This window comes from Solanum lycopersicum, chromosome 9, assembly GCF_036512215.1.
Source record: "Solanum lycopersicum chromosome 9, SLM_r2.1".
Classification (NCBI taxonomy): Eukaryota; Viridiplantae; Streptophyta; class Magnoliopsida; order Solanales; family Solanaceae; genus Solanum; species Solanum lycopersicum.
The window spans coordinates 55,430,746-55,447,695 of record NC_090808.1 but is presented as its reverse complement, the minus strand read 5'-3'; the positions used below and the strand labels follow the sequence as shown (position 1 = coordinate 55,447,695).

Sequence of the window (16,950 nt, the reverse complement as noted above, 5' to 3'; positions counted from 1 at the left end):
GTGACGGTCCGTAGGTGGCAGCATAGTGCAGCTGCTGAAGGAAGATGGAGAAGTCTGACCAAGTGTGGGGTTACGAAGCTTGTGACGGTCCATCGTGTCTATGATGGTCCGTCCTGCAGGTTCGTCATGAAGTTCAGAGAAGTAATCCCAGTACCCATATTTCAAGAGTTGAAGTGTTTTGGAACGAAGACCCTCGACGGACTGTTGTGCCTGTGGCGGTCCGTCATACTTGCCGTCGAGGGTAATAAAGAGAGCAGCAGAAGAAATTGCATAAGTATGGGACTACGGAGTCCATGACGGTCCGTCGTGACCACGACGATCCGTCGCGAGGTCCGTCGACCCAGCCGCGTCTTGGCAGATTTCCAGTAAATAGACTCCTTGTTTAATTAGGTTTTTATTTTTTATAAATAGTTCAAGAAACCTCATTTTTTAGGTTAGACTCTGTTAGGTTAGACTCGGGATCATTGTTAGACTCCGTATTGTTAGACATCACATTAGTAAACACTATATTGTTAGACTTTTGATAATCATTAGACTTTTTGTGAGATTATTGATTACTTTGAGATTCTTGCCAGTGATTATTGGTGATTAATCAAGCAAACTTTCGGATTTTTACAATTTCTCATTGAAGTAAGTACATGAATTCTTATTTAATATATTTGAATATTGTGATTATGACTATGAGTAACTAAACTCCATAACTAGGGTTGTGGGAACCATAGGCAAATAATGAGAAAAAACCTAACTAAAATAACAATTCTAGAATAGTTTCTTGCATGTATTAATTATTCTTTCGCTTAGAACTCTTTTAACGGATGACCAACGTTAGAACTCATCTTAATGCTACTTGCCGTACCAAGGAGGTAGATAATAGGAAAAGAATTATCAACATAGATTTAGTGTATACTATCTAATATTCTAGTATTGATTGGTACGAGGTATTAACTTAGTCAAATATCGAATACGATGCTTAATATGAGGTAAATATAAGGGTTAGGATAGCAACACACGTAGCCGGACCAAGGTGCGGACTGAGATTTTCTAGATGCCGGACCAAGGATTTAGAAATACATAACTTTTTACTTTGCATGCAAGATACTAGGAAAAAATTGTTATAGTTAGAATTATCAAGTTATGAACCTGTGGAGAACACGTAAACCCTAGTTCGATTAATTGATTAAAATCCAACATTCAAAGCTGTTAAGTGTCTCTTTCAATTTAGGTAGTTATTTTCATTCATTTAGAAATAGAAACCCCCCTTTTATTGTTTTTACTTTCCAAGGAAGTAAGTGACTAAACAAAAGTAATAATAGATTGAAGTTAAGTCTAGACTATTTTCCTCGTGGGAACGATCCCAACCTCACTAGTTGGGTTATTACTTGACACGACCACTTTACTTCTTATTTGAGAAGTAAGTTTGAGTGTATCACTTTCTCGGAAGATTACATCTCAGCTTCTGATGACCTTCTTCATTATAGGATCCCACTTTTTACACTTATGGGATGGTTAGAAGAACAAGAAATGATAATAATATTAGGGACTATACCATTCTTTTTTTGGGCCTTCTTGGATAGATCATGAGCAGTTACAACTTTACTTTCTCGGAAGATTACATCTCTGCTACTGTTGACCTTCTTCTTTATAGGATTCCACAGTCTGTTCCTGAACTCTTCATCTCTATATTCGATGAATATGCAAGGAACTGACTTATCATCTAGCTTGGTTCTCTGCGCCTTCGATACATATGCAAAAGTTTTACAGCCGAAGACCTTTAAGGCGAGTAAGACATTTCCTTGTTGGTCCAAACTCTCTCCGAAATGTTAAACTCCAATGGAACTGATGGACTACAATTGATAAGATAACATGTTATCTGAACTGCCTCACCCCATAATGACTTAGGTAATTTAGCCATTATGAGCATATTTCTCGTCTTCTCAACAATGGTGTGATTCATTCTCTCAGCTACACCATTGTGTTGTGGGGTTTCAGGAACTGTCTTTTCATGTCTGATTCTGTTGTTTGAATAGTACTCTTCAAATTCTCTTAAAGTGTACTCATCTCTATTGTTAGTTCGAAGAGATTTTAACTTCTGACTCGTCTCTCTTTCTATCAGAGCATGAAGCTTTTGAAATACTTGAAACACCTTATCTTTGGTTTTCAAGATATAAACACACAATTTTTGTGAAGCATCATCAATAAAGGTAACAAAGTATTTATAACTCTCATCGATTCTATCTCCATTATTTCACAAACATCAGAATATACCAAATCAACTATATTCAACTTTCTTTCAGATGATGTCTGAAAGGAGACTCTATGTTGCTTACCCAATAAGCAGTAGTTACAAGGTTTAATCGTTGCACCATGTAAAATGGTTGTTGCCAAATTATCGTAGGAAAATGACAACGAGTGTAGGAGCACTATGGATTTATCTTCCTCCTCGACCTTTACTCCGAGGTTTGCTAGCTGTGTGATTACTCCATTAATCACATTTAAATGGGACAAAAATTGTAGTTTCACCAATATGTAGGGTGTATAATTGCTTATTTAGGTATAATTTATTTGGCAGCGTTTTGGACATGTATAGATTTTCTAACTTTGTCCAAATGCCACATGCACTCTCTTCATCGATGATGTTATCAACCATATCATCTATTAAGTGCAATCTGATTGCACTAGCATCCTTTTCATCCATTTCTTTTCGATCCCCAAGTTTCGTGAATTCGGGCTTTTTGGATTTGTCGCCTAGTGCCTTGTGCAAATTCTGTTGGATGAGCAAGTCTCTCATCCTTCTCTGCCACATTGAGAATCCGCTATCACTATTGAATTTTGCTACCTCGTACTTTACTACAAATATTTTTTTGACTTAGTATTGTATGATAAGGTGCAAAAAATATTTCTGTAAATGAGCAGAACCTTTGCTCTGATACCGATTGTTATAAATAAACCCGTAACAAAAATAATATTTATGGTAATAAAAGCAATAAAAGTAGAACACAATAATACAATTAATCAACCAGAATAAAAGAGCAATAGTGACACCAAGCTTTTACGTAGAAAACCTCATGAATAAAGGAAAAATCACGACCCGAGGAAGCAACTGATATCACTATAGTAAGAATTTTTACACTTGTAGGTCTGATTAAAACTCCAAAGATCACTACACACTCAAAAGAAATAACCCTCTTTTGATTTTTCCACCTCACTATAATATCGCTCACACTTTCTATTTTTCCTCATAGACTATTTTCCTTTGTGATGTCTCACTCTTCTTTTCTCTTCTTTGTTTTTTGTGCATTTAAGAATGAAGAATGACCCTCCTTTTTATAGAGAACAAATGTAGTACCCTCCAAATGTGCTAGAAAAGAAAAACAATTTTTTTCTTCTTTATAGTTTACCAACATTTGACTTTTGGGAAAAGCTGAAAAATAAATCAGCACATGTATATCTAAATCTGCTAATCTTTGAAATTGTGAGAGTTGTTCAAAGTTTAGCCCATGGGGATGACCTCCAAAAAAAGAAATCTTTGAGGGGATCAATTGAAATACATATAAATTATCTGATTTGCATAAACGTAATGAATTAAGAAGAATAAGAGAAAATTTAGAAGAGAAGCAAATATACATTTGAAAAGGATATTAGGAAAAGAAAAGATGAATAACCTAAAATTTCATAAAAACAAAAAAAAATTAATTTCACAAATCATGAAATTCAACAATAAATTGGACAAATACAAAATTATATAGAAAATATGATTTTAAGAAGTATGCATGAATAAACATATTGTTATATGTAATTTTCATAACAGGGTGAATTAAGGAGAATAATTAAAAAGTTGAGAGAGAAACAAATATACGTATATGAAAAGAATTCTAGAAAGAGAAAAAAGAGACAAGTAATAGAAGAAGAACTCTATTTTAAAATGGTTAACAAATAAAAAAGAGAAATAAAATAGAAATAATAAAACAATATTTTTTTTCACACCAATCAAATGTATTCAGAGAAAAATAAAGAAAACAAACATACAATTTTTTAGAAGGAAAAAATAATTATTGAATGTCAAATAGATAAAACAAAGTTTTTTTTACTAAAAAATTAAAAAGGAGTTCTTTATTGCCAATTTAATCTACAGAAAAAGGTCAAAAATACCCTTGTTCTTTGAGAAATGGTTCATAAATATCCTCCATCCATCTTTGTATCCAAAAAATACCCTCAATGTTTATTTTTTGGATAAACTTACCCCTCAAACTAACAGAACTAAGGTCAAGTTTTGACTCTATTAAAAAGAGTCACATGGCAAATTCTAATTGCTTCACAAAATTTTAATTTCAAATAAAATATATATACCCTCCACTCAATTTTTAAGATCCAACCCACAAACTCATTTTAAGGAACCTAGCGGGTTCTGCATCTCTTTGAGTCTTTGTTCTTCCTTCAATCTATTGACTCATTAAAAATATACATGACAAATACTAAACTGTTGAACGTTATATTGCTGAAACATGAAGTCCTTGAAAATGACATTTCACAAATGTAGAATTCAACTATTACTTGACCAACATATAAAAGCAATTTCTTATCGCTAATTATTCAAAATCGCCATAAAAGCATAGTTATTCCCATAACATTTGGAAGAACAGATTCAACAAAAAAATCATCAAAAATAGTCATTTTTTATTTCTTACAAAATATTATAATAACTCAAACATCAAAATATAATTATATACATTATTGCTTTCATGAACCAGTAACCAGCGAAAAGTTCAACTTTTAAAGCCTATCCTTTTAGTTTTCAATTGAACTAAAAGAAGATGCAGAACTTACAAGAAGAGTTCTATGTACTTTAAAATGGATCAGTGGGTTTTTTTTTTTTTTTGCTTTTATTTTTTTGAAAAATATGATAAAGAAATGGCTCACAGTTTATTCAAAATTCTTATTAATAATATCCCTTTACTTCCCTCCCCCGTCCGGCATTTTTCATTTTTTAATTTTCCATAGTTTTTTCGCGAGAACCCAAAAATTCTTTGATCTCTAAAGTGGACGTCCTAAAAATTGAATGGGTGAGTTTTTATATAATCATTTTGAAATTAAATTTATAGATCAATTAGAAAATGTCACATCACTCTTTTTAATAGAGTCAAAACTTGACCTTACATCTGTTAGTTTGAGGGGTAAGTTTGATCCAATAGATAAACATTAGAGGTAACCCAAAGATGAAGGAGGGTATTTACTAGAGCCGTCAATATGGGCTAGGCTCGTTGGGCTGGGCTAAGCTAAGATTTTTGGAACCCATTTACGAAAATGGTTTTTTAGCCCAGCCTGAATAAGTCAGCTCATTTGGGGGGCTTGAGAAATATTGGTAGGGCTGGCCCGCGGGTCAATAAAAATTAATTTTAAAATATATTATAATATTAAAATTTAAATAAAAATTCAAAATCAAAATAATTAGGTTAATATTTCTTTTTAGATATTTATACTTTTAGTTGGAAAAAAAACTTAATAAATATTAAGGAAAACGCACAAGTACCTCCTAGACTATGACTAAAATTCCAGAGAAACACCTTAATTAAATTAAGGTCTTATTACCCCTGAACTTTTTTTTTGTAATTTTATACACCTTTTGTCTTGTGTGGCACTCTATGTGACTCCACTCAATTGAGGCGCGTCAGAAATATTTGGATGTCACGTAAGCTAAAGAGGTACACAAAATTATAAAAAAAAAATAATAATAAGTTCAGGGGGTTAATACGACCTTAGTAAGGTGTGTCTTTGGGATTTCGGTCATAGTCTAGGGGGTACTTGTGCATTTTCCCTAAATATTATAAAGATTATTATATTTGTGAAATCGATTAACAAGTAGTGACAAGGTCTAATTTGTTTCCATTAAGATTAAGACGTTTGAATTTGAATACACATTTAAATATTAAGATATGCATTAAGATCTAGATGTGTAAATCTGAATAAACATCTGAATATTAAAATATTGTCTCTAAATCTGAACACTAAATTATTGGGGCAATTTGTTTTCAATATCTGAATGCACATATGAAATTAAACGTTATATCAATTAAATATTATAAAAACCTTGTTAGTAAATAATTTTTTTCATATAAAATAATATTTTGAACATTTTTACCTTAACAAGGTAATATGATTTATCTTTTAAGAACTCAACATTAAGTTACATCATTAATATGACTATTTTTTGCACTCAAATACTTTGAGAATCTAATATAATGCAATTTAAAATAGTTTATATAGAGTAGTAAATATAGTTTAGGAAAATATTTTATTTTATTTTATTTTATTTTTTCATAGAAATTTTTTATTGTTATCGATCAAATAACTAATATTTTCTTATTTTTTAAAATCGTGTTAAATATTATATCATGGGAATACTTATCAATTCAAATATATTGATTAATTTAGAAAGTAAAAGATGTATATTAAGTTAAATATGAATAAAGGAAATTATAATGACAAACATGTAATTAATATTAATTAAATAAGAAAATATTTTTTATGAGTTATCGTGATTTAGTTGAATTAAGATAGGAGTCTTATTTTTTAGTCTGAATAGTGTTAAGGGTGTGTTACAGATTTGATTCATTTAAATATATCCAGACTCATTAAGAGGCTTATAAGAAAATAAAACAAACGAACTTAATGAATTGAATCTGAATAATTAAAATCCAGTTCTTAAAAACAAACACACTTAATGAGGCAAATTTGAATGATTAAGATTCAAACCCCATTAAGTGCAAACAAATGAGAACTAACATAATGTAATAATGTTTTGTTCATATTTATGATGATATTTTAAATTATAATTTATAATTTAATTTAATAATTATAAAAAAATATTTTTTAAAAAAAAGTGGGCTGGCCCGGCAAGCCTGTAGCCCACGTACTTGTGGGCTGGGCCGACCATTTTTTAGCCCACACAAAAAATTGGGTAGCCCGGCCTGGCCCCTAAAATATCAAAGTCTGTATGGATTAGCCCGGATGGGGTGGGCTAGCCCATATGTATAGCTCTATTATTTATGAACCATTTCTCAAAGGTAGGAGTATTTTTTTAACCCTTTTCTGTTTAATTTACAAATCGTACGATGTGGCAATTTATTTTTAAAAATATATGAAAAAATTACCTAACTACACATTCTTTCTTTCCATAATTTCTAAAATTCCCTACCATTTTAAAATATTTCAAAAATTCCTCTTTCCCTCTTTTTCTCTCATTTCCACATACATCATTTACATCCCTTACAAGCCAACATTTTTTTTTTCTATTTTTACGCCTAAAATCACTCCCACATATCAACAGTTACATCAATCACTCAATTTTTTAATTTCAAATCTATTCTCTCTCATGTTCATCAATTTCAAGTTCCTAAAGAGGTAAAACTAATTCTTCATCAGTTTTTTATTTTCAATTCTTTAGATTTCATTTTTTTTATTCAAAAAAATAACGTTTTAATTTACAATTTTCTTATACATATGAATTCTGCTCCATCTTTTTAGTATGATACCGTGTGTATTTTGTTTTGACGATGAAAACTTTCATGAAATAGATCTATTCAACTCATTATGATTCCGAAGATGATGATTGGGCTGAAAATAGATCCAAAAGCTTGTAGGATCTATTAACAATGAAGATGATAATATTTAGAAGACGAAATCGAAGAAGAATGAAACTTCATCTTTAAAGCGAATGTGGAAGACCCCCCAAAAAGGATAGAATTATTGCATTTGCGATGTGATGTATTTTTTTTAAGAAAATGATCTAAGATTAACAATCTTAGGAGGTTCGTTTCTGGATAATTGGTTATTTCTCTAAAAAATTTATTATTTTGAATTTAAATTTTAATGTATTTTAATTTTGATCTTAGTATGTATATTTTTTTTTAGTTTTTGGTTATAATTATAGTGGTTGTGGTATACAATACAAAATAAAATACTTTTAAAAATTATCTGATACAAATAAATTTTATAAATTTAAGTATCACACAATTTTATCATTCAAGAGGTCGTTTATTAAGTCAAGGATACGCTTTATATCTAACCACAAAAATATATATTTGAACATCTACCAATTACATAAATTAATGTATCGAATATACTATTTTATCTTCCTTTTATAAGTGATACTTAACATAAAGTTACAGTAAATATGGTGGTTCAAAATCATGATGTATCATATACAGTATTATTAAAATAAATATATATATTATATAAATATTTTATCATATTTATAAAATTTAATAGTTTAAAAGTGTTAGTAAATTATTTTCCAGCAAAAATGTACACAAAGTTGAACAAATTTTTATTTATTAATTTAACAGGAACACTTCACTTAATTGGAAGTTGAATGTATTTTTCTTAGAAGAATCTATCACTTTTCTTTGGGTGAGAAAGTACAAGATCGCGTGTTGTGACTTTCATGTCTATAACGTCCACAACGATTTCTGCTCATAGTTAGCTTAACACTTGAGTTTTTTTTTTTGGTGACCGTCAAAATATTCTTTTGTATCGAGATGGCAAGACAATTTCTTATCTGGTAATGGAACCATTGAATCTTTAAAAATTACTTATTTACCTTTCAAGGTAAACAACATAACATTCATCAGTTGGCTTATTGTTTTTATTAAGTATCAATTTGACTGATTTATAATATGTAGTAATTATGTATCTAGTATAATTTTACATTTTTATGTATCATATTAAAGCTTATTGTTTCTATTAAGTATCAATTTAACTGACCTATAATAATTAGAATTATGTATTAAGTACAATTTTACATTTTTATGTATCATATTAAAGCTTATTATTTATATTGAGTATCAACATTATTTTTTTTCAATTGCAGAATATCCGATATTTTATTATTAGTAGATACAAAATTTCAAAAAAAGATATAATGTATATGATATATCGTTGCTTCAAATGATACCTTTTTACATGTCATTTCTTTTAACTTTGGCACACATCACATTTATTGATACTATTACTCTATCCAATACAAAATTTACAAACAATTAAGTATCAGACACACAAATGTATACCAAACTAACTTTATCAAAAATTAAGAATCAAAAAATGTAACAGAGAACTGTAACCGTAACATTTTTTCATTTATCACATCATAAAATAGTAACCTAAAAGTACTTCATAAAGTATCTAATTTGAGAATTATTAGACATGAAGCAGAAAAGTACTTCTGAAAAGCAAGCATCAAGAATCTTTCGGGAAGAAAGTGTTTGCGACCCTTTTTTCACCTTCAGCACACACAAATTTCACCGGTTATTGCATCAAAATTTTGTATCTCTTTATCACTTTTATCTGATGTATCAATGCATAGTGAATACATAGCGAATCCTACCTCATGTTTCTACATTCCTATGTATAAAATTTCACCCCCATATCATTCTGAATATATAATGGAGACAAATTACCTTCAACAATATATCTGATCTTGATGTGTTTTTTTCAATTCATCAATACCCAATTCAGCTGCAATTGTTGAAATAAGATTTATGAATGAAATATTTTCTCCAACCACTATCACATCACTTCTGTATCGCTCGTATATAACATCACTTTTCTATAATCCAAAATGTCTATTTGAATCAAACTTTTAATGTTTTTCCGAAGAACGGGAAGAAAATTTCATAATTTGAAATTTAAAAATTATAATTGAGTTAGAGATTTATGACTGATTGGTTGAAGGAAGAAACGTACGCGTGATTTGTGAGAATCAATTAATTTCTGTTTTTAATCTCTTATTTAATGCTTAAACTGATAACAATAACTTAATAATTTTAGTATCCGAACAACACTAAAAAAAGAGATTTTTAGTAATTAATGAAATAGTATGTGATTTGCCTAATTTTTACATGGATCCAATAATCGAGATTAGGGCCCAAACTATCATAAGCGTGTCAATTGAGGAAGCCCAGCATGAGCACGTGCTTCAAATTTTGCGGTACGCGTCTCCCGGAAGGAGACTTAGACTTGCAATATCTGCAATCTGCAGATTTGTTGGAAAAAGTAAACAAATAATCTGCATAATATTATTGGAGCCCCATTATATTTGTTGATCAATGAGCAAGTAGACATTATTTTTTTTTATTTTTTTTGTTTAAAAGGAATGAAAGATCAATCTTGGAGATGGGTTTTGGGTTTGGTTTATATAATTACTGTTGCATCTATATGGATTGCTGCTAGTTTTGTTGTTCAATCTGTTGTCGATGCCGGTGTTTCACCTTTTCTTGTTACATATCTCTGCAATTCTTTGTTCATAGTATATATTCCCTTTATTGAAATTGTTCATTTTCTAGAGGATAAATATGGTACCGTGTTGTTTTGGCGAAACAACAAAGATAATACCTCTGATTCACCAGAATCAGAGGAGGTTGTTCTTCTGGATGAGACAAGCGAACAAATTATTGATGAAAATGTTGATATGGGTCTTGATGCAAAAGGGCGTTGGACACGCTCTAGAGTAGCAAAAGTTAGCTTGTTGATATGCCCTTTTTGGTTTCTAGCTCAGCTTACATTTAATCTATCACTCAAATATACAACTGTTACGGTAAGCATAACTATCCAATTTTTTTTAATCACATTTAGTTTGGTGATGTGTTGTATGTGTAATGTGGTTATGCTTTTTTTTTTTTTTTTTACAGTCGAATACCATCTTAAGCAGTTCCTCCAGCTTGTTTACTTTTTTGGTGTCTCTTGTATTCTTGGGAGAAGTTTTTACTTGGGTGAAGCTGTTCAGTGTTCTACTTTGTATGGGAGGAACAATCATTGTGAGCTTGGGTGACTCAAAATCAGGGTCTAGCAAAGTGGCTTTGAATCCCGTTCTTGGTGACATTCTTTCTCTTGTCTCAGCTGCTATGTATGCTGTTTATATAACCCTTATTCGTAAAAAGTTACCTGATGATGATGGGAAAAGTGGTCATGCTAGTATGGCACAGTTTCTTGGATATTTGGGTTTATTCAACATGCTCATATTCTTACCCATACCTCTTGTACTCAACTTTGCTAACCTTGAGCCATTTAACACGCTCACTTGGAAGCAACTTGGCTTGATAGTTGGTAAAGGTATTTACCTATCTATATCCTGTTTCTTCCCTTGCACATTTAAGTATTTATCGATTTGTGTGCATATTTTTATGGTGGGTCACTTTAGGGGCAAACCAAGTGAGCTTCGGCTAATTTGGGACAAACAAATAGCACAAATGACCCATAAAGCAACTTCTCTTTGTTTGATATGTAAATATAACCTGTCCAAATTCAGCAAAATCTGCTCATTTAAAAACCTTAATTTCAAGTAACTCTGCGGAAACCCAAGATAATCCTAGTTGGAGAGGTACGTAATACTCATGAGTTAGCTATATCTATGCTTGTAAAATGGAAATGCTACACCTAAGTACTTGGTCTGTTACTTGAGAGAAGTTCTTGAGGAACTACAAAGATGGTGAACTGAGGAAAAGGAGAAACATTATAGTATCTTGTTATTGGTTTGTGCACAAGGCATGAAAAATGTATGGACCATCTCTTGCAACATTGCGTCTTTACTTTAGGTATACGGGTCTAAGTTTAGTATATCTTAGACATAACTTAGAACGGTGATGGATGTTGTAGCAAGCTAGGAGGTGGAAATGTAAAGAGAAATAGAAAAGATGCTTAAGGTAAGGATTGTTCAAGACCATATAAAGAGACTACACATATCCTTACTTAATGTAGGACTTAAACACCCTATGTACGCCCATATTCGAATATCTGGAATGCTGATAACATACAATAGGGTCTCAGGCGCTCCGATTGGGTAATAAAACAGTAGGGATATGTCTGATCTGATACGACGTGGAGAAAAATAGACTTAGGACCTAGCTTAACCCCAACATCCAACTTAAGAGGTGAAGATTGTTTAAGATCATACAAAAAGACGACAACCAATACCCTCAAATGATGTTGACGTTAAGATAAAGCATGAAAGCTAAGAAGAGAGAAAGATGGCGTCTGTCAGTCTGTTATGCCTGTTCTGGACGATTTGGTGAGAGAACTATATTAGATATTTCGAGACACTAGAGAAGCCAATCTGTGAAGTCAAAACCAATATCTTTTTACAATATTTTTGCGTGAAGAAAATACTCCTTGTATAGATAGGTGGATAGAGTTTTTTTGAGAGTCCAATGTAAAATCTGCATGATTAGATGATACTGTCTTGGTGCGAGATTGAAAGAAAATGATTTTAACTTATGAAAGAAGATTTTGTTTCTATTTAATAAAAAGGAGAAAAACATAGGCCAGATACACATCGAGGACCCCTTGAAGTTTGAACTTGACTCTATTAATTCATTTGTACACCTAGTTTTTCATCGACATCTTAAACTAGGCCATTCCTGCAAATTCTTCTTCGTCTTCTTTCTTGCAAAACCTATAATGCTGTGTCTGATTCTTCTTTCTTATTTCAAACACCATAAATAGCTTTGTTTTCAAAATTATACCAGATTCAAATGCCATTTGCTTAAACTGTTACCAGATTTTTCTTCGTCTTTCTTATTTGCTCAAACCCATACCATAGTTTCTTCTTTGTCTTTGTTATTTATTCAAAGGCCATCTATATAAAACTTATTCTAGATGCAAACACCATGGATAGCCATTTTTGTAAAGAAGTGTTTAGGCTTTTGCAGTTGGAAAGAAACTTGATGTTATATGTCCCTAACTAAGCTGCTGGATGGTATAACAAAAACAAAAGTAAAAATGGATCCCTCTTTTTTACTCTACATTGCCGAGTTGAGAAGATGTCTGAGGTTCTAGGTTGAAGTAGGTTGTTCCATACAAGTCAGTTAGAAAGAACATATGACGATATATTTTTTAGGATAAGCTGCTGGAAGGAAAAAACAGTGGCAAAACTAAAATTGGAGGCCTCTTTTAAGGTAGTGGTGAGTTTCATTCACTCTAAGCCGACTCCTAGAATATGGTGCCCTTGGGGCTTTCTATTAATTTTTTTAACTGTGAACAACAAATTTTTAACTATATATGTTATGATTTATCGTGATTTCTTTTTTGTATTCTATCTGCATCTGATAATTGAGATTAGAAGAAGCGACAACTTGGAAGCGTAGATTTTAAGCTTCAGTGATGTAATGATGAGTCCTTCCTGTAGGAGCAAATTAAGTGACATGCCCTTAGATCACATCAGGTCAACTTTAAAAGAGATCCTTTATCAGCTAGTATTATGAGATATCATTTTTAGATGTTCATCAATCATCCAGTGCACAGGAATCATGTACCTTAAATACTTGAATTGTGAAAGTTAATCTTTACATTTCTTCGCTCCTCTCTATTTCTCCTTTTCTTCGGATGGGCTTTGGCCATATGGCCAGCTTTTGGTTTTTGCTACTTTATCTAGTTTGGGGCCGCATACTACATGTAGCTAACTTCAAATAACCACATTTAGGTATGTTTGATAATGTGCTGAGCGATTTACTGTGGGCCAAGGCTATTCTGTTGACCTCCACAACAGTAGCGACAGCAGGACTGACCATTCAGGTTCCTCTAGCAGCAATTGTGGATTCACTGACAGGAAATGCACCCCCCATCATGGATTACATTGGAGCTGCAGCTGTCATGGTTGGTTTTGCAGGCATTAACATCCCTTCAGATTCATGTTCAGTACCAAAAGAAGCAAGCATTGAACTAGAAAATGGGAAAATTCAGTCCACAGAACAGGATCACCTATCTCCCAGGTAGATTGGAGAGCTCTTTTTGCACCACAGCGCCACTAGTTCAGGTGTATCTTAGGTTAAACTAACTCTGTGCGGTCTTCCCTGTGCATGTTGTGACACCCAAATGTTCGGTCGGTACAGGTGTGTGCAGATAACAATTTGTATACTTTGAAATGTGTATAACACTTGATATCGGTTGATCTTTATTACATCTTATATTATTTTTGTAGCTGAAAGCTTTAAAATACTCTTGTTTGTTCAAACTAGAATGTATACCTAAACGAATCCTTTTCCTTTCCAATTTTTGAGTGACCAATAACCTGCCTCTCCATCCAACTCTCAAACATAAGTGCAAGGGGCGTTCAGAATTTGGTAAAAAATCGATTTATCAAACTAAATCGATATGAATTTTGGATTGTGATTTCAAAAAAAAATATAATTTAGTTTGCATTTCGGTTTTATAGAAGAAGATTTACCAAAAACACTGTTTTTATTTATACTGTGACATAATCACAAATTTAAATATTATTTACAAGTGTAACTCCTTTATCCATTTTTTAGTTCTTTAATTTTCAACATAGTTTGTACATGAGAGAACATGATATATCAAGTAACAATGTAACGATTCAAAAAAAAAAAGAATTATATAAATAAGAATAAATAGGTATTTAAGGGCATAATTGTCCTTTCACGTTTTAAATGAATAAATAAATAAATCAAAAACAGATTTGTATTTATTTATTTTAAATGTTATTTGACTAATTCTTGAATTAGTCTCCTAATCCCAATAGTCCTCTCTCTCTCACGCTTCTTTAACTCCCTCTCTCACGTTCTCCATCTTCCTCACATTATTTCTGCCAAAATATCAACAGTTTTCATGCTTGAAGAACTCACAAAAATTTTTTAAGCAAAAGAAAAAGTAATCAAAACGTCAAGGCTAAGAGAGGTTCGTCGAGAGAGGTATACGTTGAAGTGAATTGGGAGTGGTTTGGAGGAGTTTTCCAGGCAGCAACATTAAAGTTTGAACATCGATTAAGGTATGGGTTTCTCTTATGGAATTCTTTCTCCAAGAGTACTTTCTTTTGAATGTTTCTTAAACTCTTGAAACTAAGGTTGTTCCCCTTCGTATGTCCTTGTCCTTAGCTCCCTAACGAATTTGTAGGATGGGTATGTTGTGCTGCTAGATTTTTACATGAATGATGTGCTTAAATTAAATATGAATGTGTTTATGTGCGAAAAATCACGATAATGATCATTAAAATATGACCGGAAAAGTTGATGTATGGGTGTGTATAGGGCAGTGTTTTTAGGCATTGTTTTGGGGTGTATAAGTTGTATATTTATCATGTATTTTATGTGTGAAATGGGTGTACAATGTGATGTTCATTTTGACGAAGCGTAGTGAATTGAATGAACCATGAAATCTCCCTAAGAACTAATGTGAAACTTGATGAAAAAGTGCAAAAAAATAGTGGAATAAATTTCCAAAAACTTAGAAATAGGTTTAAAAAGAATCTGAAAATTTTTGGATGTCAAAGAAATAAAAAAAAAACGTTTTGAGGCCTGCAGGGATCGAACCCAGGACCTCCCTGCAGCTGCCTTAACAAAAAAAAAAAGATTAAAAAAGGGAATGCTAGGGGCGGGGATCGAACCCACGACCCCCATTCGCGAAAAGGAAAAAAAAGATTTAAAAGGGAATGCTGGGGGCGGGGATCGAACCCACGACCCCAGTTCGCGGAAAAAAAAAAGAATAAAAGGGGATGCGAGGTGTGGGGATCGAACCCACGACCTCAGAGTTGAAGGGAGGGGTACAAATATTAAGGGAATAAAGGTGAGGCTGTGGGGGTTCGAACCCACCACCTCACAGCCTCCATTCCCAGCGAAAATGGGTGAAAAATAAGGGGGCTGTGGGGGTTCGAACCCACAACCTCCCTATTCAAGCGAATTTAATTAAAAATAATAATAATAATAAATTAAAATTCTAATTAAAGTTGGAAAATTAGTTCTCTTATGTAAATATTGAGATTTAATTTAGAATTTTAATTAAAAATAGAATATTAATTCTTTTATGTAAATATTGAGATTTAAATTAGAATTCTAATCAAATTAGAAAATTAATTTTTCATGTAAATGATTGAAATTTAATTTAGAATTCTAATTAATATAGAAAATTTATTATGTCATGAAAATGTTGAGATTTAATTTAGAGTTCTAAATTTATGAATATTAGAACTAAAATCAATGAAAAATATAAATGATATCCAAATAATTCAAGATTTGGATTTCCGTGTCCAAACCTCCGTATTGATACATAACTCATACATGAGTAAATCATTCAAGGATAATGCCATCTACTTAGATCAAAAATTTAGATCTCGGTATATATATATATATACAAGATACATAAGTCTTGTGATACATAAGTCTTGTAACACATAATCTTAGGAAAATAAGAATCACTTAACGAATTATAAATGAAGCCCCATGGCTTGTATGTATAGGCACATAAGTTTAACATACGTTCAAAAATAAGTGAACCTAAAATATACGTAATGAAATGAAGAATGTGGTGACAACCATGATGTGAGGCTAATGTATATGATGAGAGCAATCTCAAATGAGCCTAAGTAAATGTTACCAATACGTACTTACCAATGTGAGTGTAAGATAATGAACAGACCAGTCTCTATGAACACTCTAATGAAAATATTGAGTTTAAAACACTTAATACTAATGATGAGATGAGAAATCATCTATTGAGCTATGATGTCCTCATACTAGAAGCCAACTTCTATGATGTATGAGTTGAATGTAATGGAACTTTATACCGAGCACCGATAGGCTAGCTATGAGTGGTGATGCCTTCTTTCGGGAAGGGCGGAGGTTCACGTAATTCTCATGAGATGAGACTGTCCGGCTTGCCGGGTATGGGTCTCCATACATCTCCTAGTCCTTGAACCTATATTGCCACTATAGGGATCTGGCGGGGTCAAATTCCCATATACGCTAGCATGTTATTGAATCGCTTTGGCCGGTGATTCCACCTCTTTTCAGTGTGGGGGAGACACTGGATTTCATGATGCTCACATGATCTATGTCGGGTAAAGTTAAAGTTCCTAATGAATGAATGAGGTCAGCCTCAAATGAATCATATAAAGAAATGAATGATACCGAAGGTGTTAGGATAGGATAATCAAGAGGTGAGCTAGATTCA

General features: G+C 32.1%; 1 protein-coding gene and 1 long non-coding RNA gene across 2 annotated transcripts; both read left to right on the top strand.

Annotated features, from left to right (window-relative positions):
• Window positions 1-7,310: 7,310 nt before the first annotated feature.
• LOC109121156 (uncharacterized) lies at window positions 7,311-7,888 on the top strand. The gene is made up of 2 exons (XR_002028559.3): window positions 7,311-7,398; window positions 7,572-7,888. It is a non-coding gene; the product is annotated as an uncharacterized lncRNA (long non-coding RNA).
• Window positions 7,889-9,895: 2,007 nt separating this feature from the next.
• LOC101258101 (uncharacterized vacuolar membrane protein YML018C) lies at window positions 9,896-13,981 on the top strand. The gene is made up of 3 exons (XM_004247042.5): window positions 9,896-10,588; window positions 10,683-11,103; window positions 13,469-13,981. Exons 1-3 carry the CDS (start codon window positions 10,148-10,150, stop codon window positions 13,759-13,761), a joined length of 1,155 nt encoding a protein of 384 aa, XP_004247090.1. The 5' UTR covers window positions 9,896-10,147; the 3' UTR covers window positions 13,762-13,981.
• Window positions 13,982-16,950: the final 2,969 nt, after the last annotated feature.

Bases quoted from the DNA above. Each gene is read 5' to 3' on its own strand.
- LOC101258101 (XM_004247042.5), top strand. From the start codon at position 10,148: ATGAAAGATCAATCTTGGAGATGGGTTTTGGGTTTGGTTTATATAATT. The intron at 10,589-10,682 runs GTAAGCATAACT...TTTTTTTTACAG, and splicing joins TCAAATATACAACTGTTACG to TCGAATACCATCTTAAGCAG. The intron at 11,104-13,468 runs GTATTTACCTAT...AACCACATTTAG, and splicing joins TGGCTTGATAGTTGGTAAAG to GTATGTTTGATAATGTGCTG.